The following is a 16,086-nucleotide window of genomic DNA, read 5'->3' on the forward strand; positions in this document are numbered from 1 at the left end:
CAGCATGGCATATTCTCTGATGAAATAAGCATGGGGTTGTATGGGAAACCAAATCTCTTGAGCTTTGCTTGGAGTTTTCCCAGGACTAACCACTGGCCTGACAAGTGTTGGGATATTGGATAAAGAAGTAAAAGCATGGCTGACAAGGGCCCATAGCAATAGTAAACCATGCTATTATTCATGGAAACCCTTCTCCATGGTGGAAATTATTGTCAAAGAGCCAGTTGCCAAAAGCAGTGCAGGAAAATGTAGTTGGAGCTAATTTACTCTTTTAGGGGCTTAATTCAATGATGATGATTATGATGATGATGATGATAATGATGATGATGATAATAAAATTGTGACATTTTTGGGAAATTTTAGAAGGAAGGAGAGGAAAAAAATTCAATATAGTTATATATTTTAAAATTCCAGTCTTTATATGATGCCAGCCTGGACTTTCCTGCTTCCCTTGAGGTATGCACATTTATTTTTAGCCCTGGTCTTTTGCTAATATCGAACCACAGTGCCATCATTAATCCCCATTAATACCCTGTTCTGACGGTGCCTTTTGGGAACTAACTCAACACTGAACTTTTTTTAACCAATCGATGTTTGGTATACTCCTTTGTGTTATAAAAAAATACCTTGAACTCCAGTTAGTAAATCAAACTGACCACAACTGGAGGGAGGTCCTAGAGTTTCATAGGGCCCAGTACAAGATTAATGACTGCAGGCCTTGTGGACGAGACGGACTTCAGGGCTTCTGATACCTCAGTATACATGATCTCACGGATAAACTGAAAATAGAGTTATTTTTTACCTTACCCATTTTGCGTCCACTCCTCTTTGTCCTGGTATTTAGAAAGTTTTTTTTTTCTTTCCATGTATGTAAAAAACAGTAGTGACATCACTACTCCTTTCATATTTTTCCAAGGAGTTCCACAGGAGGCTTACTACAAAACCACATTTTAATTTTTCTCTAGTTGTTGACTTTGGCATCTTACTGGAAACTTCATGTTGAGCAAACCTCTTCAAGCAACAAACTAGCATGATTACTCAGTACATTTAAAAAATTCACTTAGGTTAGAAATTCCACCCCTCAGTCATCCCAGCTAAACTATAAAGTCATAGATGAAAACATGAGGTCTATTCCCCTAATCATTCAGACCAACCACAGCACAGTTCCCTAACAGTTTTACTTACTTATTTTTTTTTAAATAAGATATAGGGGCACGTGGGTGGCTCTGTTGGTTAAGGGCCTGATTCTTAATCTTGGCTCAGGTCATGATCTCACGATTCATGAGTTCAAGCCCTGTGTGCTGTCAGCACAGAACCTGCTTGGAATTCTCTCTCCCTCTGTGTCTGCCCCTACCCCACTCGTGCTTGCTCTCTCTCTTTCAAAATAAATAAATAAGCTTAAATATTTTTTTAATAAATAACAAATAAAAATAAATAAAATACAAATTTAAAAAACACCATCTAGCTGAGTCTTTGGCTTATAAGCAACTAAAACCCTCTTTATTGGAGTGAACTGAGGACCCATGTACTCAATGGCTATTGTCCCCATCTTGCCACCACTGTGGAGCTTTTTCACATTTCCCTAGGTGGATCTTATTCTTGAAAAAAATTCATCTATCAAAAAAGCATGATTATGTAGTAATAATTAGTTTCCCCCATTCCTGTGTCAAAGATTTATATAATTGCAAATCAGAACTTCTAATGGCAGTAGAGGTAATCAGTGAGAGCACACTGAATGTTATTTGCTGCCATCTTTGCAAAAGTAAAGATATCACTTCCTTTTGATGTTTTGGAAGAGTGGCAATGACACACACACACACACCTGCATTACTAACTCTACAGATGCCTAGGAGTTAAAATTTCCAGGCTGTTGACCATTGCCAGAGGTAAGCTTCATGATGGATTTGAGTCCCCACCCAGAGTTTTTAGGTTGAAAATCGATTTGGATTTTGTATTTTAATTCTTTCTCTATGATTCAGGCCCAGGAATGTCAGAAATAACATTCTTCACTTTGGGATAGCAGGAAAAGTTAAGAGCCTTCTGTGCCTCTTTATAACTTTTCTAATGGTGATGCACCTCAGTCAGTAAGGGCCCCCAGTGATGGCAACTTTCCAGAATCTATAGGTTAGAATTAATGAAAAATGTGATTGTAGTCCAAAAGCATAAAATACTAAAATACCAATTCTAAAAAGATTGTTTTAAACCCTTAAATTTGGAGTTGAGGGTTCCCTAAGCATAGGAGGCATTTCTATACTTCAGGAATGAGGGAGGCAATCCAACAATGATTTTAAGCCAAACATGCTACCTTAATGTCACCTTATTCACTAGGGATTTTCATTTTCGCTTTTTGAAGAATTTTGACAGTTAACAAATACATTGGAAACCAGTAGGAAAGTGGAATTTACCCAACAGAATTGTTTTCATAGCCACTTTTAAGAAATTGTATTCATTCTATGAACAAGCAACATGCAGATGAAGAAATGAGGTATCAGGAAGTTAAATGACTTGCCCAAGATGACTGGTAGTACTGCAAATGGATCTCAGGTTGCCTGACCCCAGCTTTCCATACACAATGTTTTATTTCCCTAGGTTTGTCCTTTCCATCTGTCTGCTTTCCATATCACATGAGCTCCTTGGATACAAATATAATACCTTTTACAAGCCCTGTCTGATTCAATCCTTCCCTTTTAGGTGAAGGGGTGGTGGGGAGAGGACAGTAAACCGACATCATTTTTTTCTCTTATAAGTCAGCAATGTAATGAAGTTTCCATTTGTGGGCAGCTTGATTTCTCAATTATTAAGGTTACATTTCTTATGCCCGTTCTCCCCATATTTTTGGAGAAAAACAGACATTTATTACAAACCATCTCTCGAATGTAATAATCATAGTCCATCTAAATGTCTGCTGTCCCTGAATTGCTTCCTGGAATGAGGTTTCAATGCTGCATCTATTTTGTAATCACATAGGCAATTTCTGAAACACAGGGATGCTTTTCAGAGCTCCCACCAACTTGTGCAGTCGGGGCTGCTCTGGTCTCCTGGGACAACCACCGCCAGGATGGACAGATAAAATGCAGGAAAGCCTTTAGGATACACCACACACTATTATGCACTTTGCGTTCTTTTCTAACCCTTTCCTTCTCCTCTCTCCTCCATGACAGCTTTCTCCTTTCCTGTTTCCACTCTGATTTTTTGCCTTTCTGGTTCATCTATTCCTTTCATTCAGATGTTTTTGGAGGCTTATCTATACCAGCTCTACACCATACAGCAGTGGGATAACAATGTAAAAAGCAGACACTTGAAGAGTTTAAAATCCCAATCTCTCTCTTTGCCCACATTTGGTTATTTCTCTCATGATTATCAATTAGTAAAATATGTTTTGGCCAAAGAAGAATCCTCAGTTACTAAGGGAGACAAGGTTAATAATCTCTAGTTGTAAAAGATTTCATGAAAAATGAAACTAATTACCCACCCCTGTCAGAGCTTGTGTTGAGTAAATATACCAAAGGCCATTTGCATAAGAGTGATTATATGCTTCACAATATAGGGTAGGGTTGATTTATTTTTTTTCTTTCTTGAAGTAAAATTTAGGTACAGTGAAATGCATTGATACTAAATGCAAATTTCAGTGAGTTTGGATTGAGGTAATCTCTAACACCAAAATATAGACATTATCTTCATCCCAGAAATTTCCCTTGTGCTTTCTTCTAGTCAATCCACACCCTCATAGGCAATGGCCATTCTGTTTTTTTGCAATAGGTTAGATTTTCCTGTTCTTAAACTTCACATAAATGGATTTATACAGTATATACTTTTGGGGACTGGCTTATTGTATTCAATTGGTTTTTGCACGTGTCTTTAATATATCCTTTCTTATTGCTAAGTGGTATTTCATTGTATTCTGTGTCATAATTTGTCTGTCCATTCACCTGTTGATGGCCATTTGAGATATTTCCAATTTGGGGCCATTATGAATAAAGCTGCTATGAACATTCTTGTACAAGTCTTGTACTTAATCTTTCATATCTCTGGGGCAAGTAGTTATAGGTGGCATGCCTATGTCATAGGGTCTGTATAAGTTTAACTTTATAATAATCTGCCAGTTCTCCAAAGTGATTGGTCCATTTACATGCCTGGCAGCAATACAGGAGAGTTCCAGTTTTTCCACAGCTCCACCTTTTCTTGGTGTTTCAGCTTTCTTAATTTTTAACCATTCTAGTGGGTGCATAGTGGTATTTCATTGGGATTTTAATTTTTATTTCTCTGATAACTAATGATTGAGCATTTTCCATGCATTTATTAGCCATTCATATATCTTTTTCAGTGTAGTATCTTTTCAAGTCTTTGCCCACTTCTTCATTGGACTGGTTGTCTTTTTATTATTGAGCTGTAGTTCTCTATATATTCTGAATACATGTCCTTGTCAGATGTGTGTAGAAGATATTTTTCCCAGAATATGGTTTTCCATTAAATTTTCTCAATAATATGTTTTAAGAAACAAAAATTTAAAGTTATAGGTAAAGATTTCCAGAATGAAACCAACTGAGTTGCAAAGAATCAGTAGACATGCGCTATGTAAAGAAAGGGTTTGAGAATGGAAGGGCATTCCAAGAAAAGAGTATGACATTTCTAATAGTACTGAGTCAGAAAAAAAGCTTATTAAGCCCACCACTATGAAAAGCCAAGGAGATAATTGATGGCTTCCTCACTCAAAATCCCAGCTGTTAGAGGTGTTATGAAAGCCCCAAAAGGATCAGAGATGAAAATCCAGGCAAGGGAAGAAAGAGAGTTCTCACTACCCTGTTTCTTTCATGTATTTGCTCATCTCCCTTTTTACACTCACCACATGACTTGACAAACAACAGGACAAATACAAGTAACAGATCTCTACATTACAAGATGAATGAATTTTCAAAGTTTACTTTTTGGAATGATTTTTTAATCAAATATCACTTGAACCCAAGTACAGGAAGGAAGGAAGGAAGGAAGGAAAGAAAGAAAGAAAGAAAGAAAGAAAGAAAGAAAGAAAGAAAGAAAGAAAGAAAGAAAGAAATAGAGAGAGAAAGAGAGAAAGGCAGAGCTGTTGTCATTGCAGAGAGATGGTGCCTGAAGCCACCACCACTACCACTCAATCATCTCCTTCTCCACTCCCCCCAACACAGTGACCGCTGAGCTACTTTTGCAAATCCCTAGAATGTCATGGGTACTATTTGACATCCACTATACCACTTCCACCTACAGCTAAGATTGATCACCACCAGATTGTAGCTGGGGGCTGTGGTTCACAAAAATCTGGAAAGAATTTTACTCAAGGAATAATTTATTTTCCTGCCCAAATTTAACCCTCTATCTTTGAAGCTAGTTCATGTAACCCAGATTTTATATCCAGAGGTCTTCCAGAAACCGTCATAGACAGGATTAGGTATAAAACTGTGTTCTACAAGATTTACAGAAATCCTAGCCTTTATGAGAACATAACTTTTAACAATGAAATTTAACAAAATACAATAGGTTTATAACAAACAAAAGTCATTTCATCATAGCCATATACAGTGTGCACACAGGGTAGGAAAAATACCTTTATATAATTAAAAAGAAGCAGAAAAAAACTGTAATTATACAAAATGTAAAAGTATAGTTTTTGGAAATTGGAGAATCAAGAAATGTCACTTCTCTTTATTGTTCAATATCAGTTAAAAATCTGTCCAATTCTCCAAGACCAAAATTACAGAGAAGTCCATTATTGGTTATGCTTTAAGTCCCTCCCTGCCCTTTGAATTGTACAGGAACCCAGGACTTATTCTGACTCTGGAGTGGAGGTCTACTGTGCAATGCCAACACCAGGCCCTAACATCACAGTAGCTGATCTACTGGCAATCGCACTTCAGAACAAAGCATAGGCCAGTCCTGCTGCAGCCACACCATTCAAAGGGCCTCTCACCCAAAAAGCACTATTTCCTGACTGGATTTCCCACAGTCTCCAGTCCCCGATGGCTCAACTCCTGAAATGTTGGCCTCAAAGAGCACTGTCTTTGCCCTTTGCCATATATGAACAAACCCAGTGTAACCACACCCCATGGGCCTAAGCCTGGGATTCAGATACACACACACACACACACACACACACACACACACACACACATATATATTTATATATATATACCCAAGTACAGAAAATGCCTTCCTTAATACCCATCACCCATCTAACCCATCTCCCACTCACCACCCTCCATCAACATCTCAGAGCCTGGACCCTGCTTTGGATTCTGTGTCTCCCTCTCTCTCTGCCCCTCCCCTGCTCACACTCTGTCTCTCAAAAATAAATAAACATTAAAAACAATATAGAACAATAAATGGCACTATACTGTAGATGGTAGTTTAAAAAGTAGTACACTTACTTTTTATAGCCTTGTTAAGATATAGTTAACTTAGAATAAAATGCACATATTTAAGGAATGCATTTTGATAATTTTGACGCACCCATGAAATCATCTCTAAAATGAAAATAATGAGAATATCTATTGCTCCTCAGACATTTACTTTCTAATTTCTCATTTTGATGATTCTCTGCTTGGTCATCCATCCCCAAGCAATCACTGTTGTGCTTTCTGTCATTACACATTGATTTATATTTTCTAGAATTTTACATAAGTGGAATCATGCAGTTATCACTCTTTTTTTTGTCTAGCTCAGGCTTCTTTATCTCATTTTGAGATTCATTCATGCTATTGTTTGTATTCCTTTATAATGGTGAGTGGTGCTCCATTCTATAGAAGAACCACAGTTTGTTTATCTACTTTCTTGTTGATGGACATTTGGGCTGTTTCCAGTTTTTTCCTCTTACAAATAAAGCTAGGATTGTTCATGCAAAAGCCTTTGTATAGACATAAGCTTTTATTTTTCTTAAATACCTAGGAGAGGGATGTCAGGTCATATGATAGGTGTATGTTTAATTTTTAAGAAACTGCCAAAGTGGTTGTATCATTTTACATCACCACCAACAGGGTATGAGAGTCCCAGGCATTCACATCTTCCCCAACACTTGATATCATCAGCCTTTTTTTATTTATTTAAATTTTAGTTAGCTAACATATAGTGTAATATTGGTCTCAGAAGTAGAATTCGGTGACTCATCACTTACATACACACCCAGTGCTTATAACAACAAGTGCCCTCCTTAATACCTATCATCCGTCTAGCGCATCTCCCACCCACCACCCTCCATCAATTCTCAGTTGTTCTCTATTGTCAAGAGTCTCAGATATCACCTCATACCAGTCAGAGTGGCTAAAATGAACAAATCAGGAGACTATAGATGCTGGAGAGGATGTGGAGAAACGGGAACCCTCTTGCACTGTTGGTGGGAATGCAAACTGGTGCAGCCACTCTGGAACAGTATGGAGGTTCCTCAAAAAATTAAAAATAGATCTACCCTATGACCCAGCAGTATCACTGCTAGGAATTTACCCAAGGGATACAGGAGTACTGATGCATAGGGGCACTTGTACCCCAATGTTTATAGCAGCATTCTCAACAATAGCCAAATTATGGAAAGAGCCTAAATGTCCATCAACTGATGAATGGATAAAGAAATTGTGGTTTATATACACAATGGAATACTACATGGCAATAAGAAAGAATGAAATCTGGCCTTTTGTAGCAACATGGATGGAACTGAAGAGTGTTATGCTAAGTGAAATAAGTAATACAGAGAAAGACAGATGCCATATGTTTTCACTCTTATGTGGATCCTGAGAAACTTAACAGAAGTCCATGGGGGAGGGGAAAAAAAGAGGTTAGAGAGGGAAGGAGTCAAAGCATAAGAGACTCTTAAAAACTGAGAACAAACTGAGGGTAGATGGGGGGTAGGAGGGAGGGGAGGGTGGGTGATGGGTATTGAGGAAGTCACCTTTTGGGATGAGCACTGGGTGTTGTATGGAAACCAATTTGACAATAAATTTCATATTTAAAAAAATAAAAAATAAAAAAATAAAAATAAAGGGATAAAAGAGTCTCTTGTACTTTATTTCCCTCTCTTTGTTGAACCCTTTCCCATGTGCTCATCTGTTTTGTTTCTTAAATTCCATATTTGAGTGAAATCATATGATATTTGTCTTTCTCTGATTGACTTATTTCACTTATCATAATACATTCTAGCTCCATCCACATCATGTCAAATGGTAAGATTTCACTCATTTTTATGGCTAAGTAATATTCCATTGTGTGTGTATACCACATCTTCTTCTTCTTCCATTCATCAGTTGATGAACATTTGGACTCTCTCCAGAGTTTGGCTACTGTTGATAATGCTACTATAGAAATCAGGGTGCATGATTCCCCTTTGAATCTCTATTTTTGTATCCTTTGGGTAAATACCTAATAGTGCAATTGTTGGATCATAAGGTAGTTCTATTTCTAGTTTTTTGAGGAACCTCCATACTATTCTCCAGAATGGCTGCACCAGTTTGCATTCCCACCAGCAGTGCAAAAGGGTTCCCCTTTCGCCCATCCTCACCAACACCTGTTGTTTATTGTGTTGTTAATTTTAGCCTTTCTGACAGGTGTGAGGTGGTATCTCATCATGGTTTTTATTTGTATTTCCTTGATGATGACTGATGTTGAGCATCTTTTCATGTGCCTGTTAGTCATCTGGAGGTGTTCTTTGGAAAAGTGTCTATTCATGTCTTCTGCCCATTTCTTAACTGCATTGTTTTTTCGGTGTTGAGTTTGATAAGTTCTTTATAGATTTTGGATACTAACCCTTTATCAGATATGTTATTTGCCAATATCTTCTCTCATTCTATAGGCTGCCTTTTAGTTTTGTTGATTGTTTCCTTTGTTGTGAAGAAGCTTTTTATCTTGATGAACTCCCAATTGTTCATGTTTGCTTTTGTTTCCCTTGCCTTCAGTGATGTGTCTAGTAAGAAGTTGCTGCAGCCAAGGTCAAAGAGGTTGCTGCATGTGTTCTCCTCTAGGATTTTGATGGTTTCCTGTCTCACATTTAGGTCTTTCATCCATTTTGAATTTATTTTTGTGTATGGTGTAAGAAAGTGGTTCAGTTTCAATTTTAGACTTTCTAATGGGTGTATAATGTTATCTCATTGTGGGTCTAATTTGCATTTCCCTCTGACTAATGATGTTGAGCATCTTTGGTTGTGTTTGTTTGCCATCCATGTAACTTCTTTGATGTGGTATCTGTTCAAATATTTTCCCCATGGTTTTAAATTTTGTTCTTTTTCTTATTATTGAGTTTATAGTGTTCTTTACATATTCAGAATACAAGTTCTTTACCACATATGTGATTTGCAAATATTTTCCCTCACTCTGGACATACCTTTTCATTCTCTTAATGATGTCTTTCAATGAGCAAAAGTTCATAATTTGATGAATTCCAATTAATTTGTAAGTATATCCTTATGAATCATTTTTCTTTTCTCTCTTTCTTCTTTCTTTCTTTCTTTCTTTCTTTCTTTCTTTCTTTCTTCTTTTTTGTATTATATCAAAGAGATCGTTGCTTAACCAAAGAGTATAAATTATTTTTCCTGTTTTCTTCTGGAAGTTTATAGTTTTAGGCTTTATATTTAGGTATATGATCCACTTTGAGATAATTTTTTATATGGGACAAAGTATGCATCAAAGTTCATTTTTGCATATGAATATCCAATTGCTCCAGCACCATTTGTTGTAAAGATTATACTCTGATCATGAAATTATCTTTGCAACTTTGTCAAAAATTAGTTAACTATATCGCTGGAGTCTATTTCTGTGTTCTATTAATCTGTTTGCTTCCCTTTATGCCAAATAGTGTTGTGCTATTTTATTTAAAAAAGCATTACATTTAAGTGTACTCAAATTCTATTTAATTTTAAGTCTTATTTAATCATTAAGTTTTGCTTTCACAGAAAGAAAACTCTGAATTGCAACAGAAGACATTGTTAAACTTCAAATAAATGTTTCTTCACTACAAGAAATACTGTTTTTAACAGATCCCTCTAAGATTATTTAAAAACTATTAAAACCATTAAAAGAACAATTATATATTTTTAGATTATGTTTTAATTTTAGATGATGTTAATTATCTAAGAGAGACCAACACATTAAAACATCAATACTTCCATTCTCCCTCTCCTCTTTCCTCCCTCATGTCTAATCTTTTTAATATTGTTATCATTATATTATCAAATTTTAAAATTCATATTCATTCTGATACCATAATTCCCAAAGGTTTTTAAACATACATGAGTTTTTCTCATCACTAGATCTCTTACCACAGTGTCTCTGTTCCTGGGTTCTTTGTTTGATTCAGCCTTTAATTATCTTGATATCATTTTTCAAGTAGTTTGGTTATAATGGATGGTGTATTCCCTGAGATTCTTCATGTTTGAAAATGAGTGCTGGCTGCCTTTTTACTTACAGAACCTCTTAGCTGTGCATAACATTCTTGGGTCAACCTTTCTTTCTCTCAGGACTGTGTAAATATTGATTGACTGTGTTTTGCCAGTGAATGGTGTTGTGGAGAAGTCTAAAGACAGCCTAATTTCCTCCCTTGTTGCTAGTTTGCATTTTCTGTCTATATGACTGAACAATTATTTCTTTATTCTTGAGTTCAAATAGCTTAATTAATTAAAGTTCCTAAGCAGTGAGAATTCTACATCAAGTCACCTCAGAGCACAGATTGTCCTTTTATTTATTTATTTTTAAATTTTTTAATGTTTATTTATTTTTGAAAGACAGAGACAGAGCATGAACAGGGGAGAGGCAGAGAGAGAGGGGGGCACAGAATCCAAAGCAGACTCCAGGCTCTGAGCTGTCAGTACTGACCCTGACATGGGACTTGAACTCACTGGCCATGAGATCATGACCTGAGCCGAAGTCAGACTCTCAACCGACTGATTCACCCATGCACTCCTCAGATTGTCCTTTTAAAGTATAAATTCAATTTTTCCTCAATTAGGTAAAATTTTCTTATGTCATAAATACATATTATGCTTCATTTATTGGGTTCTCTGTTTTAAAGATAATAATTATTCTTATGTTGTATCATCCTTTTTTCAATAACTATTACCTCATCTCCAAATAAGTTAATCTTATTATATTTTTCATAGTATTTCCTTTATCTCAAGCTTTTTTCTATATCATTAATTTTATTTTTTAACAATATCTACTCTGTTCCTTATAGTTTATACTTTATTTTTAGTTCCATGATGATGTCATTTGATCTTCAATTTGTTCATTTAGATCTATGATCTCCTAAGAGATTGTGAGAAAATTCCTTGTTTCCTACTTCTACTTTCTTCTATGTATTATTTTTTTTCATATTCTCTCTCCCTCTCTCTCACCCTCCCTCCCTCTCTCCCTCCATCTCTCTCTGTGTGCCTCTTCCTCCCTCTCTGCCCCCCTTTTCTCCCTCCTTCTCTGCCTCCCTCCCTCCTTCTCTTTCTCTCTCCCTTCCTTTCTCTCCCTCTTGCTCTCTCTCCCTATATTTCTCCCTCCCTTTCTCCCTCCCTCTCTCTCCTTCCCTCTTTCCCTATCTCCCTCTCTTTTTCTCCCTCCCTCCCTCTCTCCCTCTTTCTCTGTCTCCCTCCCTCTCTCCTCCTCTCTTTATCTCCCTCCCTCCCCCTCTGTCTCTCATCCCCTCTCTCTATCCCTTTCTTCCTTTCTCTCCCTCCCTTTCTCTCTCTCCCTTTCTCTCTCCTCCCTTCCTCCTTCTCTCCCTCCCCCTTTACGAGTATAAATACTTGCATAACGTTCTCCAAGTGTCCTGTTTACTCTAATATACTGTAGGTGAAATGTTGACACTTCCCAATCTAAGACTAGTTGGATTTCTCCTCTGAACTACAGTTTAAGGCAAATGTATTTCATTCTATCTACTCTCCAGTACCCTGAGAAAAGCTGGAAGGGGGAGGGAAGGGAAGCTGAAGAGATGGCAGAGTCTGTTAGAACACTAGAGCTCTGCTCTTCCTTTTAAGGTTCTGTTAAATTTCTCATCCAAGAATCCACCCCATCTAATTGGAGATGTAGCTCATGAAGGGCAGGGCAACTTTCAGACTCTAGATCATTTCCCCACTGTAGTCCCAGAATGTCTCCCTCTTTAGAGGTGCAGACCATTTCTCACCCATTTCTCCACAGCAGTTGTTTCCACTGTTCTGGTCAGAACAAGAAAAAGATCAGCATTTTAATTTGGTTAGTTTCTTTACAGATTTTGAAATACAACTGAGAAGTCTCAGGATTTTGTGGACTTGACAGTAGGGCTTCTGAGAAACTGATGAGGGTCAGGTGCTGAGTCATGCTGCTTCTCTAGTCCAATATATATTCCTCAATTTTTCTTGGAACCGGGTTTTGTAGTTTGCTGAATTATGTTATGCCACTGGGTTGCTGATAATGACTTTGGGGGGGGGCGGGCTGGTTTTTCACTTTTCCCATATTATAGAAATTACAGGAGGACAATTTAGTGCAACCTCAATGTAGTTGAATAACACTCCCTGTCCAAAATCCTTGGCTCATAATGTCTCCTAGACCACCAATGATACAAGTCCAAGACATTTCATTCTGACACTGGTCAAACTCTGAGTTCATGACAGGTATTAAAACAGTCAACTGTGGCATGAAGAAAGACCAGCATGCCCTTGAAGTTTCCCCCCAAGCGTATCTTGTTGTCTATGGGGGGAGATATTACTTTAACTCTTTACATGTGTCACTAAAGACTTACCTCTTTCAGTGTCTGGGCTCCTCAGAAATCAATATTCTAATTAGAAAACAGTAGCTAATCCAACCAAATGCTAATAAATGAGAGTTGTGATTTATCTAGCAACAGGGAAACAGCTCAGCATTCACAATTATAAGGTCTGTAGAGGAGAGAGCTTTTTTTTTTTCTCTTCCCCTTAGCTGACTGGGTTCAGCCAAATGCTATAAATAGTCCTCCTAATTAATAGCTATCTGTTTGAAAATCAGTCATTAGAACCATAATTTAAGAACTTTTTTTCCTCTGAGATTCATAGGCCCTATTCTATTTCTCAAGGATAAGGATAAGGCAATGGTAATGTGAGTTAAACCTGAGACTGCCTATCCACAAAGACCAAACTACATCATAGCCTATCAAGGCACTCTTCAGGCTTCATTATAACAGACACAGATTTTTAAGTAATCAATTCAACTGCAAAGAGAAATGTTGATCATAAATAGAGCCAAAATGGTTGACTAAACCCAGTTGCACCCCAGTCATTTCACAGAGTTACATGATAAAGTCAAAGTTTACATCAAAGGCATGAGTTTGCAATTAGCTGAACAAGGTCCTTCAGAAATCTTGAAAAGAATTACTTTTTTTCTACATTAAACAAATCAACCAACTTTAACCTGACCATACAGAATCAAGGAGGAGAAATAGTTTATCTAAATCAAATTGAATGGTGATCTAGAGAACACTTTCCAGAAGGACCCTCTTTGGGAAATGCCAAATATTCAGCGCTAGAGTAAATCTCGTATTTTAGTGGAAGGTTTGTCATTCACAGTAGAAGGTGTTTGTGCATTTTACATGTTTTCTTCTGATATTTTATATTTATTTCATCTGCTATTGTTTATTTACATGATACCCATGCAGAGCTCCTAACAGGTGCCTGAACCTGCCATATTGTTTCATGTCACTAAGCATTTATTCAAACTGTTTCCATTATGTAGATGGTCTTATCTGGCTCTCAGTCACTCAAGACCTAGATTTCATGTGATTTCCTCTATTCAACCCACAACCACCACCACCCTCCAACCTGTTGAAACTGACTACTGCCTCCTTTGGGCCTCCACCTTACCTGTACATCTTTCTGTCTTAACATTAGTAAACTTTACTTCCACTTGATTGTTTTCTTGTTCATCTCTCTCCTGGGAGAAGGTCTTATTCCTATTCAGATATACAATACCTATATGCTTGTTGAATATACAAGTGGTTATTCAACCACTATTGAGCACCTACTCTTTGCCAATTCTTGCTAAAAGTAAAAAGACAGATTTTTTTAAAATCTCTATTCCTAATGAACTTATGACCTAGTGAGGAGAATAGACTTCTATACAACTAAACTCAGCAAGCCTAAAGAGAGGGCTCTGAGCAAGTGCTGAGGCTGAGCTGTTAACTGGCAAGGCATTGAACACATAAAGGTACTATATTTTAATATATCTTCCATGGTTTTCATAATCCAAACACACCTGCTTCAATCATACGTCTCACATTGCTTGCTAATATCTTCTTGGCATAGACTAAACCTAATGATCTCAAGCTAATGTGCACGAAATCACCCTGGGATTTTGTTAAAATGCAGACTCTGACTCAGTAGGTTTATGGTGGGGACTGAGATCCTGCATTCCTAACAAGATCCCAGGGGGGATACTGCTGCTGGTCCACAGACAACATTTTGAAGAGCAAGGCTCTAACCCCTTGTCATGTCACCATATAACCATTGTTGAAGTGGTACCAGTTTTTAGAAAAGCTCCCTCTGCTCCTTACCTAGATGATCTTCTAACTATAATTAAACATGATGAAAGTAACACCAAGAGAGGTAAGATTCAATAGTGCCCTCCAAAAAACTGAGGCCATGAAAGGGTTACTTCTTAACCATTTTAATGTCTAAACACACAATGTCTTTTTTCCTGCTCTCGAGGTCTGCTGCTACCAGAAAACTGTGGTCTGAATGTGCAGTAAGATTTTCCCAAATATTCAAGAATGCCATTTTTAAGTCTCCCCCATACTTACACTATAATACCCAGGCCCTTCCTGTAAATGAAGATATCTTTTAACATAACTATAAACCCTAATCATCTTTTTTTTAAATTTTTTTAATGTTTATTTTTGAGAGAGAGAGAGAGAGACAGAGTACGAGCAGGGGAGGGGCAGAGAGAGAGGGACACATAGAATCGGAAGCAGCTCCAGGCCCGATGTGGGGCTTGAACTCACGAGCCATTAGATCATGACCTGAGCCAAAGTCAGACGCCCAACTGACTGAGCCACCCAGGTGCCCCTAAACCCAAATCTTAAGCAATCATAAAGGAAATACTTTTTTTTATTGCAACTTGTTTAAAACAAACATTGTAAGGTATTCATAAGAATTTAATGTCTTACTGTTAAGGGTTCCTATGACATCTGCTTACTTTTTCAGTTCATTAGAGTCTACAATTTATCATAAAAGTCAAAAGCCACTAGACCATCAGACTTTAGGCCCCCACTCTCCCTATCTGTCTTTTGTCATGTGTCAGTTTCGAATTCTCCTTCCACAAAGTCAAGGTCCCTCTTTGATCCCTATTTGAGCTGTCTTCTTTTGTGGGTGCTCTTCCTCTCTTCCTCACTACTCCAACCAGACCGTGTCCTAGGCATATCTTTTCCTAAGCATGTGGTGAAGACATTACAACTCTTCCTAGCTGCTATTCAATACCACCTTAACTTCGGTAATATGTTATTTGAGAGGCAGCCTTGGCTATTTGGTTTTCTCTTGCACAGTTATTGTGTCACTTTCCCTGATGACACAACAGTGAATGGAACAGTAGTGGAATTGTTTTTATCATGAAGGACATTTGGAAGGCACTGGATGCCTTAGCTTGCTTGATGTCAGAGACTAGAGAAAACTCTTCTAAATGTTCCTTCTTCCTTCTTACCACTCATGGTCTTATTTAGGTTAATGCCAAAGATGATGAAGGTGTCCTTGTTGGATCCTGGGACAACATCTATGCCTATGGTGTCCCCCCATCAGCCTGGACCGGAAGCGTTGACATTCTGTTGGAATACCAGAGTACTAAGAATCCAGTCCGGTATGGTCAGTGCTGGGTTTTTGCTGGTGTCTTTAACACATGTAAGTATCCAATTGAGTAACATTTTTTTAATGTAAGGGGAATTTTACTTGAAGACATTTTATCTATAAACTGGCAAAGAGATCTAGCAACCCCTGTTAGCTCTCTAGAATTTATGGATGGCTATTCTGGGATGTAGTCAATGCATAATTAAATTGTACTGGGCCAAATATGCTCATAGTTTCTCTTTGACTGCAGAATCTTTATAGAAAGGATGATGGACTATTTCCTACATAATCCATCACTCAACACCAAGAGAAA

The 16,086-nt window shown here is 37.5% G+C and overlaps 1 protein-coding gene across 3 annotated transcripts in view; it reads left to right on the top strand.

Annotated features, from left to right (window-relative positions):
- The window catches only part of F13A1 (coagulation factor XIII A chain), a 250,016-nt gene that overhangs the window by 77,183 nt on the left and 156,747 nt on the right, over positions 1-16,086 (top strand). For all 3 annotated transcript variants that reach the window (XM_058733106.1, XM_058733108.1, XM_058733107.1), the window contains exon 7: positions 15,653-15,827. In XM_058733106.1, coding sequence (XP_058589089.1) covers positions 15,653-15,827 — 175 coding nt within the window. The remainder of the gene's footprint in view (positions 1-15,652; positions 15,828-16,086) is intronic.

The sequence above is a fragment of the Neofelis nebulosa genome, chromosome 6 (genome assembly GCF_028018385.1).
Source record: "Neofelis nebulosa isolate mNeoNeb1 chromosome 6, mNeoNeb1.pri, whole genome shotgun sequence".
NCBI classification, from domain to species: Eukaryota; Metazoa; Chordata; class Mammalia; order Carnivora; family Felidae; genus Neofelis; species Neofelis nebulosa.